This window comes from Bufo gargarizans, chromosome 1 (assembly GCF_014858855.1).
Source record: "Bufo gargarizans isolate SCDJY-AF-19 chromosome 1, ASM1485885v1, whole genome shotgun sequence".
NCBI classification, from domain to species: Eukaryota; Metazoa; Chordata; class Amphibia; order Anura; family Bufonidae; genus Bufo; species Bufo gargarizans.
This window is the reverse complement of record NC_058080.1, coordinates 659,170,882-659,186,293: the sequence shown is the minus strand read 5'-3', so window position 1 is coordinate 659,186,293 and position 15,412 is coordinate 659,170,882. Positions and strand designations below refer to the sequence as shown.

Below are 15,412 nucleotides of genomic sequence, written 5' to 3'. Positions count from 1 at the left end.
GTGTAAAACTTTATTTAGTGCGAGGTGTGTATGTATTGTTTTCACACTTGAAGGGGCTTGTAATTGTAATAAATTAAAATTTAGAAGAAATGCTGTAAAAAAAAATAATAAATAAAGTCTTTTGCACAAAAAAAGGTCTTCTAAATTTTTTTTTATTTTCTGCAACAAAAAAACACTTGCAGTGCAAACTGAGCAGACGCTATCAGTAACAGACACTACAGATCGGTGCTAAGTGCTCTGCAAAATGCACACCCGCAGATGGTGCGTTCATGCAAAAACCTAAACTGCCACTAAGGCCTCACGAACATATTTTCATTCCGTGTCCGTTACGCTTTTTTTTGCAGATCTCATACGGAACCATTCATTTCAATGGGTCCGCAAAAAAAAAACAGAAGGTACTCCGTGTGCATTCCGTTTCCGTATGTCATTATTTCCATTCCGCAAAAAAATAGAACATGTTCTATTATTGTCTGCATTACAGACAAGGATAGGATTATTCTATTAGGGTTCAGCTGTTCCGTTACATAAAATATGGAATGCACACGGATGTCATCCGTATTTTTTGCGCATCCGTTTTTTTTGCGGACCGCAAAATACATACGGTCGTGTGCATGAGGCCTAACTGAAATATATATATATATATATATATTGTGGGGATTTGCTCTGATAGACTGGTTAGCGGACGCAGCATAGAGGCAAGGAACCAGGTTGTAAATCAAACTTCAGTGTTTTATTCAGCCTCAGCAAAACATAACAGTCTTGGTGCTTGTTCACACACAGTAAAAATAAAACAATGTTCACCTGGAATCCTAGGTGTCGGTTCACACCTGGCTGAATGCTTAGCCACAGAATAGTTCACTGGCAGTCTTCCAGGCGCCTGTTTGCAGTCTTCAGCCTAGAGTACTCCACAGCTTCACTGTCAGATGGAGGAAAATCCACACCACCTGATAGTGCCCACCTGCCAAGACCCGGCCTGGAACGTGGGGAGTAGCCACCCACCCAACACTTCGGCTACTCCCAGTAAGAGCCGTCCTGGATCAGCTTTACAGCCATACTAAACAGCTGAAGTGTCAGACTGCAATCTGCAATAATGACACGTCAGGAAAAATAAACGGCTCTTACCTCACTGAGACCAGGAACCTCGGTGACACGTACCGACCATCAATGATGGCCCCTTGTTCCTTCCTACAATATGTATGACTAACTACCTCTAACTAAAGCTCTTTTTTCACACAAAAAAAATGTAAACAAAAAAAAAAAAAAAAAAAGGACCGGGATGGAGGTTGGTATAGGGATCTAGAACAGCTGCAAATGAAAAAAAATTATCTGTGCAGCTATTCCAGATGGTCTTCTTCTGTTCTTTTCTTCTTCTTTCAGCGGGAAAGGGTTAAACCGCAGTGGCGGTGCATGACAAGTCCCAGCAAGCCAACAACAGCACAGAAAGACACAGAACCTCTCTGCACACAGTCACCAGCTAGAATGGCTGCATGCAGGGAAGTTCTGCCTCTTCCTGTGCAGCTATAGCGCTGCCATTGGCTGGAGCGTTGTTCCAGCCAATAGCAGAGCTGGCAGGGGACCCAAAACACTGGTGTCCCCTGCCTGACCTAGGAGCAGACAGGTGCTGACTTGTTCAGCACCGGTCACCTCCAGATGACACCCGTCCCCCCGTAGCTCCATATCACAGCCAGATGCGCATGCCTGTGAATTCCGGCCAATAGCAGCAATTGGGGTTGCAGGGGGGGGGCGGAAATACCTCCCGCAGCCCTTTGCTAACATGGGTGCCTGCTCGGCAGAGCAGCCATCACACCCCGGTTCCTGAGCGATTATGCCCGGGGGTTCGACGCGCAGTAATAGTACGGTAAGTCACGTCCCACTGCGCCGTACTACTGAGTGACCAGAAGAAGACGCTGAGATGGGGATACGCTGCCACAGACCCTGGATCACCAGCCTTGGACCAGGGTACCAGCCTTTTGAACAGCGAGAGAGACAGCTAGCTCTGGCCTTTCCTCAGCATCAAACCCTTCTTCTGCCAGGGAGGAGACTGGAGAAGTCCTCCCAACGCCTCGCCTGTATTGTTTTGTACCTGAATTCGCCCTGGTTTACTGCAGACCCTGACTAACATGGGTGCCTGCTCGGCAGAGCAGCCATCACACCCCGGTTCCTGAGCGATTATGCCTGGGGGTTCGACGCGCCGTAAGTTCTGGACTTATTTCCCATTGGGGTGCACCACGCCTTACCATCCCTTCCGAGAGAGCAGCAACACGTGGTGACACCTCAACGGTGTCCAGGGGACCCAGAGTAGCGTTGTGGCCACCCCAATCCCGGCCACTGCATGTGCTGTCCGCTTCTTGAAGTGAATGGGTCCGCATCCGATCCGCAAAAAATGCAGATCGGATGCGGACAAAAAATAAGTTAGTGTGCATGAGCCCTTACCCTGCAAGTCTCACAACTGTTGCACTTCAATTTATTTGGTGCATTTTTTCGTTGCAAAATTGCTAGCTCCAGATATTAGCTGAAAGCCTATGGGAAATCTGAAACACAGGACACACAAGTGTTTTTAGGCTACTGCCATTTTTGTCAATATGGTGGTTTAAAATAAAAATGCTGTTAAAGCAAAGCTATAAAAAAAAAACATGCTCTATAGAAAAAAGGCGAGCAATCTCTCTGGCATCCTTTCAGTGAATAAAATACATCAGTGTAAATTCATGTGTCTAGGGAAACATACAGTTTATGGAAGTCTACATTCTGCTTTTGGGTCAGCTGCTGAGAAATTGGGGATTCTCTTGCAATGACAGTAATAGATGCAGATGAGCACTAAAATTATACTGTAAGTGGTTCTCCATGTTATTAACCATTTAACCACTTCATTACAGAGCGATGATCAGATTTTTCAGAAACTTCCGCCTACTTGTGTTAGCCCTGCCTTCTGTCAATTTGGACCCGCCTACAACATGAGGCTATTTTAGTTTTTTCCAGGGCCACTGTAAGTTCCCAGTCGGCCCCTGGTTGCAGGACATCACACAGGTAAAAGCCTAACCTGTCTGCTCCATGTTTCCTTTGACGAAAGAAGTCAGGGGACGGTCAGCAGGTCAGCAGGTCAGACGTCTCATGTCTATGACGGACAGTACTGAAATGCATACGTACAGCAAAGACATAGGGGAAAGCAGCAATTATATCACAGACTGCGCTGCACAAGCAACACCAGCCACTTAATGTAAACTTCATCTTTTAAAATACCACATAATGACATACACTGAACTCTTCTTCCGGTTCACTGGGGGATTTATGAAGCTGCATGGAGGAAAAAAAAGTCTTTATTGCCCAGCACAGAGTTCACTTCGTACAGTGCTCTTGAAAAATGGATGCTGGACCTTCCACTGGAGAAAACATCAATCACAGCAGTCACAGGTCGCGGTGGACAGACACGTCCAGTATATTTCCCAGGTGTTTCACTCCGTGTGCAAATTTAAATTAGGAAGAGATACATTCAGCCGAGTTATGAAGAAGGACTCGCATTATGGACAACACTGCTAGATGAAAAAGAGAAACAGAAGATATTTTAATATGGATATCTATCTATCTATTATCTATCTATTATCTATCTATTATCTATCTATCTATCTATCATCAATCTACCTATTTATCTCATATCTATTATCTATCTATCTATCTATCTCATATCTATTATCTATCTATTATCTATCTATCTATCTATCTCATATCTATTATCTATCTATCTATCTATCTATCTATCTATCTATCTCATATCTATTATCTATCTATCTATCTTTCTATCTAATATATATTATCTATCTATCTAGTTGAAAAAGTCACAGGGCAGCACTCTGGTCTTTAGTGAAAAAGTGTATCATTTATTCAACCCATGCAACCTTTCAGCTCATCTCAGCTCACAGTTTTAAATTAGAGGGGCAAAGGTTTAAAAGTAATATCAGGAAGTATTACTTTACTGAGAGAGTAGTGGATGCATGGACTAGCCTTCCTGCAGAAGTGGTAGCTGCAAATACAGTGAAGGAGTTTAAGCATGCATGGGATAGGCATAAGGCCATCCTTCATATAAGATAGGGCCAGGGGCTATCCATAGTATTCAGTATACTGGGCAGACTAGATGGGCCAAATGGTTCTTATCTGCCGACACATTCTATGTTTCTATCTCCATGGAGCCTTTGTCAAGCAACTGTGGATTGCTACTGTCCGGAATCCTACTGGGAACTTGCACCTGGCAACTTGGAGTGCTGCTACTACTACTTTGTCTATCTATCTATCTACCTACAGTATATCAAGGCAATACAGTATCTATCTATCTATGTAGTACAGTATCTATATTTATCTATACCTCACTATTTACATTGTATATGTTTAAGACGTCAAGTGCCTACTTTTATTGATATAAGTGAGTTTTCCCATCATCTAGCCAAAAAGAAAAATCTGAATCCTTATGTATAGAAAATGTGTACAATCAGTGTCTCGGCACAGATTTCTACTGCCTCCCATTACTGCCACTAGAAGCAGTTACTTCCTGTCAGCTATTCTAGCTTACATGGGACTGATGTCTTGTTGGCAGTTTTAGAAGTCAATTGGGGGAACTTATCAAGCCCTGTACACTGGTTTACTGCTGTAAAAAAAAAAAAAGGTGTTAAATTTGAAGCATATCAAATTTGTCACTTTTTCCGATTTTACACTGGTCTCACCAATTTTGAAAAGTAGGAGTGGTGTGATAGGGAGTAGGTGCCCACTAGATTTATGAAATGCAATGTTAAATGTTGCAAAACATGGTGCAATTTTATTCCAGTAGGGAGTGCCAAAAAAAAACAGGGCAACATCTCTAGACAAGAGATGTTGGGGTAACATCACTAGACGTCACTAGACAAGAGAACATCTCGGGGCAAAAACTCTACACAAGAGAACGTCTTGGGGTAACATCACTAGACAAGAAAACATCTCAGGGTCAAGGGCATAGCTATAGGGGGTGCCGAGGTAGCAGTCGCTACCAGTCCAAGAAGCCTGAGGGGGCCCAAAGACCGTTGTGCCACATAAGAAGACACCAGCATTACAGAAAAAAGTGCATGCTGGGACCTGTTATAGATTTTGTACTGGGGCGGAGAATGTTCAGGTTAGTCCTCTGGTTGGAGGGAAAGGGTTAGGTCAATAATTTGGCATGGGGGGTGCTGTTTCAATTTTTTGCCTCAGTCAGCAGGAAGGCTATGTGCTTCCCTGCCCCTGGCCACAAAACACTGAGGGAATGGGGGCCCAAGCTGAACTCTTGCACTAGGGTCCAGGAGCCATTAGCTAGACCCCTGCTTGGGGTAACATCTCGAGACATCTTTAACCCCTTCCCGCTAGTGTTGGGGGAGCATGCTCGGCCGAACACCATTTTCACTCGAGCATCGCGATGCTCGGCACATTGTGGTGTTCAGTCGAACACCGCGTGTGCTCGAGCGTGATGCTTGTGTCTCCTTCCGCACACTTGTTGGCTGCTACCCAGCCAATAAACGTGCGGGGAGGTACTGGCCCTCACTGTAATGCCGTAGAACAGCTTCAAGGGTGGTTACAGCACTCAACAGGAATCTGGCTGTTATGGGGGCTCGTCTGGAAATGTTCCTGACTCCACCTCAGGTGCAACACTTTGAAACTTAGTACAATCAGACAGCACTCCAAATGATGTGATGAAATAATTTGTGAATTTTATTCAGCCGGATATGATGCACAACAATTTAAGGCAACGTTTCGGGCTAAACAGTAGCCCTTCATCAGGCCTAGTTATGCACACATAAGAGGAACGCCGGCGATACCTCGTTACTCAGTTCCCAGCCATCACTATTTTTCCCGGTGTGCCGTCCCCGCCTTACACCAGCACGTGTCCCGTAAAATTACCCGTGCCCTGACCAACGCAGTTATTGGGAAGGTCCGCTTAACAACTGACACATAGACAAGTGCTTTTGGCCAGGGACGCTAGATTTCCCTGACGGCACACTGGGTGAACTTTGTGGAGGCCGGGAGCGAGTCGTACCCTGGGATGGCACAGGTGCTACTGAAGCCAAGGATTGCAGGCCGTACTTCCATCAGGGTTTCTGTCGCCACCTACGTTAGTGGCTGCAACCCCCCCCCCCCTCCCCATCTCCTCCTCCGCCTCCTCCTCCACTTCCACCTCTGAATTATCATCTTGCAGCACCAGTCAGTAGCTGTAAGCAGTGTAGCACTGCAGTGGGGAAGCGGCAACAGGCCGTGCTTAAACTGATCTGCTTAAGTGACAAACAGCACACCGCCGCAGAACTGTGGCAGGGGATAAGGGACCAGACTGAGCTGTGGCTCTCGCCACTTAACCTACAACCAGGCAAGGTTGTGTCTGATAATGGCCGTAACTTGATGGCGGCTTTGGTGCTCGGCAAGCTCACACACATACCATGCCTAGACAACGTGTTCAACCTAGTGGTTCAGCGGTTTATCAAAACCTACCCCAATTTGCCTGAGCTTCTGGTGAATGTGCGTCGCGTGTGTGCCCATTTTCACAAGCCATCAACAGCTTCCACCGGTCCGGCAACGCTGCAGCAGCACTTGCAATTGCCAGCTCACCGACTGTTGTGCGACGTGAGCACGCGTTGGAACTCAGCGTTACACATGTTGGCCAGGCTTTGTGAGCAGCAGAGGGCAATAGTGGAATACCAGTCAGCTTCTGCTCTTCACAAGCAACGAGTAAGCATTGATGTCTGACCTCTGTGAGGTTTTACGCAACTTTGAGGAATCAACACAGATGGTGAGCTGCGATAACACTATTATCAGCATAACCATACCACTTCTGTGTCTATTCAAACGCTCACTGCTCTGAAGGCTGACGCTTTGCATGTGAAAGAGGTAGAAATGGGGGAAGAAAGTACACAGGGTGATAGCCAGACCACCCTCAGTTCGTCTTCTCAGCGCGAATTGGATGATGAGGAGGAGGAGCATTAATGGGTAGAAGAGGAGGAAGAAGATGAGGAGATTGAGAGTCATCCACCTGATGAGGACGGCGAAGTCTTGTCTGTTGGGACTCTGGCACACATGGCTGACTTCATGTTAGGCTGCCTTTTTTCGTGACTCTTGAGTTGTACACATTTTGGCCAACACCGATTACAGGCTGCTCACCCTTCTTGACCCCCGCTACAAAGAGAACTTCTCATTCCTGTGGTGGAGAGGATGAGAAAAATGGTGCAATACTAGTAGGTCCTTGTGGAAAAATTGCTCCAAAAATTTCCAGCTGACAACGCTGGCTGCAGAGTATGTAGAAGTATGCAGAGTATGGAAGAATTTTGGAAGATGGTGAAGGAGTACGTAGCAGACCGTGTCAGCGTCCTCAGTGATCCCTGTGTGCCTTACAACTATTGAGTGTCCAAGCAGGAAACGTGACACGAACTGGCGCTCTACGCCTTGGAAGTGCTGGCCTGCCCCGCCGCCTGCGTTTTGTCAGAGCATGTATTTAGTGCTGCTAGGGGCATAATAATTGATAAACGCATCCGCCTCTCAACTGAAAATGCTGACCGGTTGACTCTTGTAAAAATGAACAAGGCCTGGATTGCCCCTGACTTCTCTACTCCACCAGAGGAAAGCGTCTGAACATAAAGGCACTCTAAATGTGGCTTTTATGGTGTATTGAATACAGTGTATTCCCATGCACCCTTTCAATCTTCCTTTTCTTGTCTTGCTCCTCCTCATCATATCAACATGCTTATTAGGCTGCCCTCAGTCCTAATGTTTTAGAGGGTCAGCTCAGCAGCGGGCCCTCACCCATAATGTTTTAGAGAATCACCAGCAGGCCCTCACCCATAATGTTTTTGAGGGGCACCAGCAGGCCCTCAACCATAATGTTTTAGAGGGTTTTAGAGCAGCAGGCCCTCGGCCACAAATTTCTTTAGATGGTCAGCTCGGCAGCAGGCCCCCGCCCACAATTTTTTTAGATGGTCAGCTAGGCAGCAGGCCCTCGCCCACAAATCTTTTTTGATGGGCTTAGCAGCAGTCCCTCGCCCATCATTTTTTCCATGGCCAGATCAGCAGCAGGCCCTTGCCCCTAATGTTTTAGATGGTGAGCTCAGCAGCAGGCCCCTAACGTTTCATCAGGTCAGCTCAGCAGCAGGCCCTCGACCATAATGTTTTAGATGGTCAGCTCAGCAGCAGGCCCTCGTCCATAATGTTTTAGATAATCAGATCAGCAGCAGACCCTCACCCCTAATGTTTTAGATGGTCAGATCAGCAGCAGGCCCTCGCCCATAATGTTTTAGATGGTCAGCTCGACAGCAGACCCTCACCCGTAATGTTTTAAATGGTCAGGTCAGCAGCAGGCCCTCGACCATAATGTTTTAGATGGTCAGCTCAGCAGCAGACCCTCACCCCTAATGTTTTAGATGGTCAGCTCGGCAGCAGGCCCTCGACCATAATGTTTTAGATTGTCAGATCAGCAGCAGACCCTCACCCCTAATGTTTTAGATGGTCAGCCCTGCGGCAGACCCTCACCCCTAATGTTTTAGATGGTCAGAACAGCAGTAGGCCCTCACCCATAATGTTTTAGATGGTCAGCTCGGCAACAGGTCCTAGCCCATAATGTTTTAGATGGTCAGCTCGGCAGCAGGCCCTCGCCCATAATGTTTTATATGGTCAGCTCAGCAGCAGACCCTCGCCCATAATGTTTTACATGGTCAGCTCAGCAGTAGGCCCTCACCCATAATGTTTTAGATGGTCAGATCAGAAGCAGGAACTCACCCCTAATGTTTGAGAGAGTCAGCTCAGCAGCAGACCCTCACCCCCAATGTTTTAGATGGTCACATCAGCAGCAGACCCTCACCTCTAATGTTTTAGATGGTCAGATCAGCAGCAGGCCCTCGCCCCTAATATTTTTGAGGGTCACCAGCAGGCCATCAATCATAATTTTTTAAGGCTGTGTCTGATGCCCTCCTTTATGTGTAATAAAGGGTGTATTGGAGTGCCGGTTCCTTGTAATTTTTGGCAGCCCTTTCACTTAGTGCATAGGCTTTATGAGTGTAGGAGTCCCACTACCTGAACAATTGTACCACACTGTGAATGAGGTCCTCCTTTTTGTGATATACAGGTTGTATCGGAGTGCCTCTTGCTTGTTTTTTTTGGCAGCACTTGCACTTTAAATCCAAGAAAAAAAAATCCTAACAATTTTTCGTCTAAAATCCATTTTATCTTCGCTTTGGTGTGTATTATTGTCAGTCTGTAAAATTGGCCTACTACTCAGACAACATCGTTCCCAGCAGCGACCTGGGAGTCCGCGATGCATCCAGACATCCTCCCCATGCGGTTCCCAAACCATTTCAGTGGTGTTTCCATTAATTTCTGACCTTTTCATGTGAACCAGACACCCTCCCCTCTTAAGAGCAGGGGGAGGCTGGTTTAATGCTCGGGTTCTCCCATTGACCTCCATTGTGCACTTTGGTGCTCGACCAACACTATTTGTAGATTGTAAAATTTTTAATAAAGAACAACTAAAAAAAGGATTTTTTTTGGCCCAAAATGAGTAAAATGCTATGATAAAAAGGGGCACCAATGGTGTATAAAGCCTTAAAGCAACCACCTTCTTGTCTGCAGTCCATATATGAAGTCACATAACAAATATACCATCGTTAATAAAGTGATAAGGCTCTAAAGACAAAAAAGCCCTACTAGCCTTCTCGTATACTACTGTATGTACTTGTAGCAGAATTACTTCAGGCCAGGATACAAGTCATCATATAACGGTGGTAGTTCACTGTGGATTTCATGATGCTGACTGGAGACCGGGGATCTGAAAAGATAAGAGGAAAATCAGTTAGATGAAAGTGCTAGTTGGGTTCTGATTTTATGAAGCACGTGACAGGATATGATTTGAAGACAAAAAAATTACCAAAACATCATTGTATGAGTAGACATTGTAGGAGACATCTAGGATCCCATGTACGGCAGAAGGCCGGTTTTTAAAAATGGCAGATGAGGGAGCGGGTGCTGCAGCCACCAGGTTTCTACTGTTTTAAACATCAGACACCCGGGACCAATGTCTGCAATCAGCAATGATGCTGATCGCAGACCTTTAACCGTGACTTTCAATTGTGACCACGGCATCTGAGGCTGCTTTCCCAGGGAGCGCTGTCCTTCCGGGGCTTGATCGTCTGTGACAGCCTGGGTAGCTCTGAAAAACCCCATGCTATTGTAGATGTAGTACCTATGGAGTCCTGCAGGTGCGGCTCATTAGAATGAAGGACAGGCTTCCCCGAACGCTGCAAGGTCCATTTAGATGTTGGTCGCAGACATTAGCTGTGGGCCTCTGCTGTTTATAACAGCAGAGACCTGTCGGTTATGGCGTCTGCCAAGCTCGCAAGCGGGCGCCATATTTAAAGAGCCTAAGGATTAATTGAGGACTTTTCAGTGAAAGTAGCAGGTGGTTGACAGGCCATAGGGTAGTTTGGGACCCTTATTAGCTTCGATCCTTAATTCGTTTCTAGGATTTTACTACTGATGGCCATCGATATCTCATAGACAGGGGGTACAACACAGCGCACCCCCGCCAATCCAGAACTCTGCATCAGAGCAACATGCACTGTGTAATGATGGAGCTGGTTACTGCAATGCTGCTCCCATTGGAGTGAATGGAAGTGGTGCTCCATCCTTACATAATGGATGGAGCTGCTTAGTTCTGCCACTGGAGCTACCTGAAAAAGCTGATTAGGTCATCAATAGTGAAATCCAGTGCAAAACCTTTAAAACCTTTTTGTCCTGCCTTATGGCTTCCTGACATCTAGATGATAGCGGTGCATAATACTGATATCCCCAGCAGTTTCACCACCTGCATTTAGTAGAGAATGCAGATTGTAATTTGTAATCAATGAAGTCTAGGAAAGGGTAAAGAGGGCAGCAGCAGCAGGAGAGACAGTACGTACAATAAAAAGCAGATTTTGTGTATTTTGCTTGTCAGAAATATACAAAGGAAATGCTCAGCATTGGTAATCACTGAATATATTTCTGTTATTCTTATAAATCACGACAATCTTGTCATGCAATGTTTGCCTAATACCACCGATTTCAAAGGGCATCTGTCAGCAGATTTGTACCTATAAAACTGGCTGACCTGTTACATGTGCGCTTGGCAGCTGAAGACATCCGTGTTGGTCCCATGTTCATATGTGCCTGCATTATATATATGCAAATGAGCCTCTAGGAGCAACTTGGCCGTCAACATTACACCTACAGGCTCTGCTCTCTCTGCAACTGCTGTGCCCTCTGCACTTTGATTGACAAGGCCAGGCAGTGATCACATCATAACGCATGGTCCTGTGCAGAGGGCGCAGCAGTTACAAATAGAGCAGAGCCTCTAGGTGTAATGGTAACGCCCCCGTTGCTCCTAGAGGCTCATTTTTCTCAGCAATGTGGACACTTATGAACATGGGATCAACACAGATGTCTTCAGCTGCCAAGTGCACATGTTACAGGTCAGCCAGTGTGATAGGTACAAATCTGCTGACAGATGCCCTATAAGCTTTGTTCGCACCTGCCTTAGCGGCTCTGTTCAGAATCTCCATCACTGTCATTTCCATTTTTCATCTCCAATGAGGGGACAGAAAAATTGAATTAGGAATGCGCATGTGAACTCGGCCTTGGAACGCTTTCAGGCAGTCAGTATTTGATCAGAGTTTGCTCAGTGATTTCCATCAGTGATTGTGAACCAAAACCAGCAGTGAAGCCTACACATACAGATGCAGCCAGCCTAAAGTAAACCTGATGCATTATCCCACTAGTTTATCTCATTAACAGTTTAATTATGAGCAAAGCTTCTAAAGCTTAAAGGTGGTGTTGAGTTGCACTGCTGGGATGGAGCGCTATCCCACTGATTTTGGTGCAGGCTACATCTGTAGATAAGGCATAAGGGAAAGATTTGCTCCTGTTCTGTGCTTTTCACTGGCTCCTGGTGAAAATCACTGATCAATGGAAATCACTGATCAAACACTGACCAAACACCCTCTGTATAAAAGCAGTCTTGGGACCCATTTACACGACCGCATACTTGGCAGATTGGATGTGGAGCCATTCATTTCAATGGGGCCACAAAAAACGCAGACAGCACACAGTGTGCTGTCCAGATCCGTATGTTCGTTCCACAGCCCCCCCCCCCCCAAAAAAAAAAATAGAACATGTCCTATTTTTGTCCGTTTTGCAGACAAAAATAGGCATTGTTACAATGGTTCAAAAAAACAAAAAACGTATTCAACACGAACATCATCTGTATTTTTTGTGGATTGTTTTGCGGGCCTCAAAATACATACGGGTATGTGAATGCCCCCTTAGGCTGATAGGCAGCAATTGATATTTAATTCAGGGTAGAGAGGTGCACAGATTCTATGAATAGGCTGCACATCTGAGCTGTAGTCTCTGAGGCAGAGGCTCTCTGGACCTGGGTCTGGTCTGCAGGAACTCTCACACACACGTCCTTCCTGTAGCTCTGCTCAGACTAGATTCCCCAACTAACAAACCTTGGGGGGCAGACCCGGACCATCACCCTGGTAACCTAATCAGTCTGCCAATGTTAACCCTATATCGTCCATGCATTGCTATTTGGAACACACAGTGCATGGAAAGATAAGCGCTTTAACCATAAATGACAGCATTTAACTTGGTAACATTAAATTAACAGTTTGCCAATATTTAACCCTGTGCAGTCATCTGGGGTACTTCACTTAGTGTGCAAGCAGAAAGATAAATATTAAAAGTCAGTCATTATTATAACTATTAACTGCATTTCATCACTAGCCCCATACAAATTGTTTACGGATGACCATATACATGCACACACATCTTCACTGAAATTAAAGACATTCAAAAATATTCCAATGAACGTAGACAAGCTCTACCACTTAAAGGGGTTGTCCGCGCTCAGGGCTGAACCTGGATATAAGCTCCCCTTCACTCCTTTACCATCTACAGGTGGCACATCAGAGCATTTCCTTGCGCTGCATCACGCAGGACAAGGTATGTTTTTTGTGAGGTGGGTACTAGTGATACCTGCCTCTAAAACCACCCAGAACAGCGCTAAACACCGCCCATGTGTGTCGGTGACGTCACCGGGCTCCCTGCTAGATGGAAGTCTCCTCCTAGTGCAACACGCCAGACCTGCAGGGGATGACGAAGTGAGGTCACGGTTATGGGCAATCGAGGGTACTCACTATTTTTGAAGAACCCTGGGCAGGGGCGTGGCAGTGAAGGAGAGGTAGACACGGTTCCTCTGGGGCACGCTCTGTATATAGGGACCAGGCCTGATGGTGGATGAGGTGCCCTGGATGTTACAGGTATTTTGTGTGCCTGGGGCAAGGTCCCTGTGGTATTCGTGACGCCAGTGCCTTTGGACGGTGGCACGCCGGTTGGTGGTTGGAATGATGGAGGTGCACAAGTATATAGTGAACCAAACGTAACTTTACTGAACAATCCAACTTTGTACAGCAGGTAGTAGTACAGTCTTTGTATTACAGTTCCACAGGTAGGCTTATTCACACAATGGCAGGTAATAGTCATGCAAGATACGCAGAGGGTAAACTTCACAAGCACTCAGCAGCAGGTTGTACCTTTCCTCAGAATCACTGTACACTGTCCTTTCTAGAACTCCTGCTCTGGCTTTATCTCCCAAGGCCCGGATGCCTAAAAGGGTGGCTTAAATCCTTGGTTACTTTCTTCCTCAGGTATTAGGTTCTTGCTGCACTTTCTAGTGTAATCTGCCCATCAGGGTTACTTAGCTTACCCTGGATCGCCTTCCCCTATAAGGTGGATAACTGCGGGTTTTCTCCCAGGAGGTTGGGTCCTGCAACTGGGGTGTCTTCAGAGCTAACTAAGGCTCTCTTGTTCTCAGGCAGGCTGGAGCTTCTCACTAGCCTCCTGGACATCACTAGCAGCCAGGGCTATCCAGCTGCATGTCAGGAGCAGGCTTCTTAACCTCTGTCTTCTCAGACTCCTGACTCTGCACTAACTCTCCCTGTCTGGGCCTGGACATTTATACTAGGGGCTCCCTATCTCCCTCTAGTGTCTGGGATGTCTAACTACACCCAACTAGGCCTGCTGTTGCATCATACAGGGGTACATTAAATGTAAACACACATTAAAACATACATAAGATGCACAATTAAATATGACATTTCTGTTCCTTGTGAGTAGGAGTAACGCGCACACCAATTGACCCTTGTGTAGTGCCCACCCCTACCTAGTGGGACACTACACTAGCATACTGATGTGAAGCCCGGTATGTCTCCGACTCACAACAAACCTACCTTGCCCTGTGCGATGCAGTGTAGAGCAAGGAAATGCCCCAATGCACCACTCGTAGATGGTAAAGGAATGAAGGGGAGCCATTTTTCATATTTTCAGAATTATCAATGTAGCTTTACTTGCCTGCCATGACGTTTCACTCGACCGTATGTATTTTGTGGTCTGCAAAACACGGATCCTCAAAAAATACAGATGATGTCCATGTGACATCCGTATAGCATCCGTTTTTTTGGTGGATCCATTGTAACAATGCCTATCCTTGTCTAGTGATGAGCGGCAGGGGCAATATTCAATGTGTATATGTGTACAGATTTTAAAAAAATCTTGAACATTCGAAATATGAATATATAGCACTATATTCTAAATATTCGCGAATTCTCGTAGTGCCGATATTCACGATAAAAATTCGCAATTCGAATATTCGTGATCAACACTATCCTTGTCCGCAAAATGGATAAGAATAGGACTTGTTCTATCTTTTTTTGCAACATTTTTGACTCTTGCATTTTCATTTTTTTTGTAGATCCATTGAAGTGGATCCGCATACAGGCCACAAAAAAACGGAAAGGACACGTAAAAAAAAACAATAAGTTCATGTGCATGAGCCTTAACCTCTTAAGGACTCAGCCCTATTTCACCTTAAGGACCAGGCCATTTTTTGCAAATCTGACCAGTGTCACTTTAAGTGGTGATAACTTTAAAACGCTTTGACTAATCCAGGCCATTTTGAGAATGTTTTTTTCGTCACATATTGTACTTCATGACACTGGTAAAATGGAGTCCAAAAAATTCATTTTTATTTATAAAAAAATACCAAATTTACCAAAATGTTTGAAAAATTTGCTAATTTCCAAGTTTCAATTTCTACTTCATGTTAGGATCATTTTGGGAATGACATTTTATTTTTGGGGGACGTTACAAGGCTTAGAAGTTTAGAAGTAAATCTTGAAACTTCTCAGAAATTTTCAAAAACCAGCTTTTTAAGGACCAGTTCAGGTCTGAAGTCACTTTGTGAGGCTTACATAAGGCTCCATTCACACGTCCGCAAATGGGTCCGCATTCGTTGCGCAATTTTGCGGAACGGGTACGGACCTATTCATTTTCTATGGAGACGGAATGGATG

The 15,412-nt window shown here is 45.5% G+C and overlaps 1 protein-coding gene across 1 annotated transcript in view; it reads right to left on the bottom strand.

Moving 5' to 3' along the window:
- Positions 1 to 966: 966 nt before the first annotated feature.
- The window catches only part of TMEM174 (transmembrane protein 174), a 23,540-nt gene continuing 9,094 nt past the window's right edge, over positions 967 to 15,412 (bottom strand). The window contains exons 2-3 of the mRNA XM_044291799.1: positions 9,716 to 9,793; positions 967 to 3,530 (exon numbers count right to left, since the gene is read on the bottom strand). Coding sequence (XP_044147734.1) covers positions 3,497 to 3,530; positions 9,716 to 9,793 — 112 coding nt within the window. The 3' untranslated portion in view covers positions 967 to 3,496. The remainder of the gene's footprint in view (positions 3,531 to 9,715; positions 9,794 to 15,412) is intronic.